Below are 4,455 nucleotides of genomic sequence, written 5' to 3'. Positions count from 1 at the left end.
TAGGGGCAGCCCTCTCTGAAGGGCCCCCTCCTTCCCAGGGATCATTAGTGCCACTCAGCTCTGGCCACAGCAGCAAATGTCAGCCACGCAAAGAATTAGCTGCTTAATTAGATCTTGAGAAGAGAAGGAAAAGGCAAGTTGTCAAGGTAAAATGCAGGGCAGAGTTTTGGAAGGGAAAGCTGGGGGCAGAAGAGATGGCTTCCATTAGCATTGCACCACACTGGAAGCAAGGTTTACAAATTCACAACAAAATTGTCTCATGCCATAAAGAGCTAGGAAGAGCATCGTTTCTGGATTTGCAGAAAGTTATCTACCGGGAGGGGTCCTTCTCTCTCAGGCTGCTTCCCTCACAGCCTGAACACAGTGAAGAGCATCTCTTTGCATCTGGCCAAGAGGAAATCATTCAGCCTCCGCACCCCTTAAAACACACACGTGCACAACTCATTTTTGTCCAACCCTTTACAATTCACAGAGTGTTTTCATGTCTATTAACTTGGTCTGTGCATAACACAATGAGGAGAGGGGGCATGGGCCGTACCATTGTACAGACAGGAAAACTGAAGATCAGAAAATGTAGGTAATTTGCCCAGCTTCGCAAAGGTAATGGGGAATTCAGGACTCAAACCTCAGTCTCTTGACAGCAAACCTAGAACTTGCTACCATTTAGAGGGAATCTTTGTTCTTTGTTCTTCCAAGTTAAAGTTTTTTTTATTCAATGCCTAAAGTATGTAAAATAAAGTACCTAGGTATGAGGGTACTTTACAAAGTTCGTGGAAAATTGAATTAAAAGATAATCTGAATCCTTCCATTAACGTTTTGAAGACCCCTTGAACATTTAAAGAAGAGAAATATGTAGAAATGGCCTCTGATCTCAAGGAGATAAAATTTTTAAAAACAAACCAACATATTATAACACATTCAACAAAAAGCAGACTTAGATGGGCAGAGAGTCTCCAAAGTGTGCAGGAGGGAAATACCAGTTAGGAATTAAGCTGTTGGGCTGGAAAATGTGCGGAATTAATTTTCTGGAGGAAGTCAGTTTGGAGCTAACTTTTTAGATTCTAACCTCAGAGCACCTACTTGGAGCGTCGGTTGAAATCGCAGCAGATGGAGCACATCAGAAACGTATTTTCCTTTTTATTTTATCTTTAGTTCCTTAGAGAAACCTGGCAATAAGGGTACCATGAGAGAAAATAAAAGTTCATTTTTATATCATCACTTGTAATATAAAGACATAAACATTGCTTATTCCTGGGGTAGTTATTTCATTTTTTTCCCCTCCCTGGTGGGTTTTATAGCTAAGTCTTACTGAAATAAAAACTAAAATTGAGATTTAAATGTAATATTTTCTGAAGAATGCACTGAGTTGCTTTTTTCTTTCTTTCTTTCTTTCTTTCTTTCTTTCTTTCTTTTTTTTTTTTTTGCAGTCTCAATGGACACCTGATCCCTTACTGCCTTGTTTGAAATCCAAGAAGTTTTGTTGTGCCGATTTAACAACGTGCAATCTCTGCTGACACTATCATGAAAAAAATGTCAGTTCTGTCCGTTTTAACCCCTGTGTGAAACTTTGACTTTTAATATACTCGTTCATTCCTTCATCCTTCATAAAGATGTCTGAACCCGACCCTTCATCTGGATTTTCAGGAAGTGTGGAGAATGGAACTTTCCTTGAGCTGTTTCCCACATCACTGTCCACATCAGTGGACCCGTCCTCAGGCCACCTGTCAAATGTCTACATCTATGTGTCCATATTCCTCAGCCTTTTGGCGTTTCTGCTTCTGCTTTTAATCATTGCCCTCCAAAGGCTCAAAAATATCATCTCCTCCAGTTCCTCCTACCCAGAGTATCCAAGCGACGCTGGAAGTTCTTTCACCAATTTGGAAGTCTGTAGTATTTCCTCTCAAAGATCCACTTTTTCAAACCTTTCATCATGAAGAAAAGGGAAGAATCTTTGAATGCAGCAGCAGCTTAGGTTTTCCTATATGGGAGCTGTCACATGGAGTGTTGCCTTGTCAAAAAAGTGACCCCTTTGGTTTAGACCTGTTTCCCCTTCTCCTTTGTCTCTGATTTCTTTTCTGTTCATGATGCTTTTCACTTGTGAATTTCACACAAACCAGTTGAGGGCTCTGGGGCTGGCTTCTTCAGGCTGGATCCGATCGGTCCACCTGGTTGGATGCAGTGGACTTACTTGTGGCATCCTCTTGGCGATGCAGTTTGCACTTCATTCCTCTTTTGAAACCAATCGAGCCCCAGAAACTGGCAAAATTAAGTTTGAACTATTTAGAAGATATTTTCCATATTTAAAAGACAAATTGGAGATACCAAATTTTAAAAAAGGAGAGAGAGTCAATTTAGATTTAATGTACAACATTTCTAAAACTGGGAATAAAAATATGCAAAATTGTTTTCTTTAATGTCACTTTAACCAATGAAAATGACATTTTATTGGTGAGGACGTCATTTGGAAAACTTTTGGAGGAGTTTAACTTTAAACAGCAAGACAAGTATGTGTTATGATGCGGTTTGTAATGTATTTCTGCTCCTGGGCTTCTTTTTCTGCTTATATGGCAGTCACGATGCTCCAGGGTTGTGCAACTCTTTGTGACAATTGCTGCTACTATTACTAAGAGAAGCACCAGAAGAGACACCGAGATGTTTTTATTTTATGTCTAAAATTACCATCAGTGGGAATTAATATTTATGTATTTGCATTTTATACAGTAATAACTTCCTGGCAGTCATGTACACTCCTTCACTCAGTTTCATAGTCTTTATAATTTTCATGCAGAATTATATTAAGGCTTCGAGATGTCAAGTGTTTGTTCGCTCACGTTAAGCTGTGAAACTTAGAGACTAAATTTGCTAGCATAGATGTTATTACATATGCCACGAATGTTACGTCTCTGATAAATAATTGCTGTATGTCAACATAATACTTTGCATTAGAATTCCAGGATGTGGGTTTATTTTTTAAATTGTAGACTCTCAGGATGTGTAGCTGCTGAGAACTTCAGTGGTCCCAGGAGCTGCCATCCTGTGGTCATCCTGTGGCCTGGGGGTGGGGGTGGGGTGCCACGAAACGAGGCACAGACATGGAATGTGGGAGAAATCAAGCTGCCCCTAAAAACAAAATAAAGCAAACTACTGCCTCTTGCAAGTAAGAATTTTAATTTAATTTTAAAAATGTTGAGAGAGTTGAGGACTGGGAATAAGGGTCAGAAGGCTGCTGCTGCTTCTTTTTATTCCATAAGCTTCACTTAAATCAGACATTTAACTATTTATATATCAAGAATGTCCGGAAACACCATAAGACCAGCACAGCACTGCTGCTCTAAAATGTATAATTAGTGAAAAATTTGCCTCTGCTGCCATTTGAAGCCTGGCAGTGGGTTGGGTGTTATTATGTAGTACAAAAACTGGACTAGAGAAACTCTGCTATTTTAGAGCTTTATTAGCATTCTCTCAGTATATACATATATTATATATGCACTTATGTAATATATGTGTGTGTGTGTTGTGTGTGTGTATATATGTATACATATATATTCACATACTTTCAATTAAAAGTTGTGTGAAAGCTATACAAGATTACAGAGGCATCTATGTTACCACTTTTGCTCTTTGATTTATCTTGTGCTATTTTGGTTATTGAGTTAAAAAAAAAGGACATGGGTGAGGTGATTTTAGAAGGACAAATTTGTCATACAACAGGACAAGCTGAGTATGATTCTGTCCTTAGGAATGACTTTATATTTTTTCCCCTCTGGAATAGACATGAGGACTTCTGGACAGCAGAAAAATAAAAACAAACAAAAACCCAAATAATAATAATAATTTTAAAAGACTCACAACAGCAAAACTACTTTAAAAATCAAATTAAATCAAATCTGTAAGCACACTCCCACCCCTCCCCTACTGCATCAGTTCGGTTCTTGCTCTCAACCTTCAGTAGAGTGATTAGGAGCAACATTTAAAGAGGTAAAATAGGATTTGTCATTACAAGCTTGCCAAGGTAACAGATTGTATAACTCAAGATGAATTTGTGTTGTTCAGAGAGGTTGGAAGACGGGTTTATAAATAAAGATGTGGAGCCCATAGAAAGCCTGGTTCTTCTTGTTTTTTTCTGTGAAATGATCAACAATCTTCTCTCCTAGAGAGGAGGCTTTCCCTGGGACTTTTAAGTGCATGTACATATGTGTGTGTATACATATGTGTGATAGAGATATGTCACCCCTTTTCTGCATGTCCTCTCTGATGCAGGGTCAATAATATGTGATCCAATTGTCAGCCTAAGAGTACGTAGGGATAAACAAACCAAAGTGCTTTTTCTGTACTCTTTCTCAGCCACAATCAACACAAAAGACACCTGGGACCAAAAGTGTGGAGATTTCTCCCCACCAGCAAGGAAGCAACCAGTTCTGCAGTGGACACTAGCTGGGTGTCCTCTGATTCATA

The 4,455-nt window shown here is 38.9% G+C and overlaps 1 protein-coding gene across 1 annotated transcript; it reads left to right on the top strand.

Moving 5' to 3' along the window:
* The first annotated feature begins 1,610 nt into the window (after positions 1-1,610).
* Positions 1,611-1,934, top strand: SERTM1 (serine rich and transmembrane domain containing 1). Its single transcript, XM_063101670.1, has one exon. The coding sequence runs from the start codon at positions 1,611-1,613 to the stop codon at positions 1,932-1,934; it is 324 nt and encodes a 107-aa protein (XP_062957740.1).
* Positions 1,935-4,455: the final 2,521 nt, after the last annotated feature.

Source organism: Cynocephalus volans, chromosome 7 (assembly GCF_027409185.1).
Source record: "Cynocephalus volans isolate mCynVol1 chromosome 7, mCynVol1.pri, whole genome shotgun sequence".
NCBI classification, from domain to species: domain Eukaryota; kingdom Metazoa; phylum Chordata; class Mammalia; order Dermoptera; family Cynocephalidae; genus Cynocephalus; species Cynocephalus volans.
Note: the sequence above shows the minus strand (reverse complement) of the source record. Positions and strands in the feature narration are given on the sequence as shown.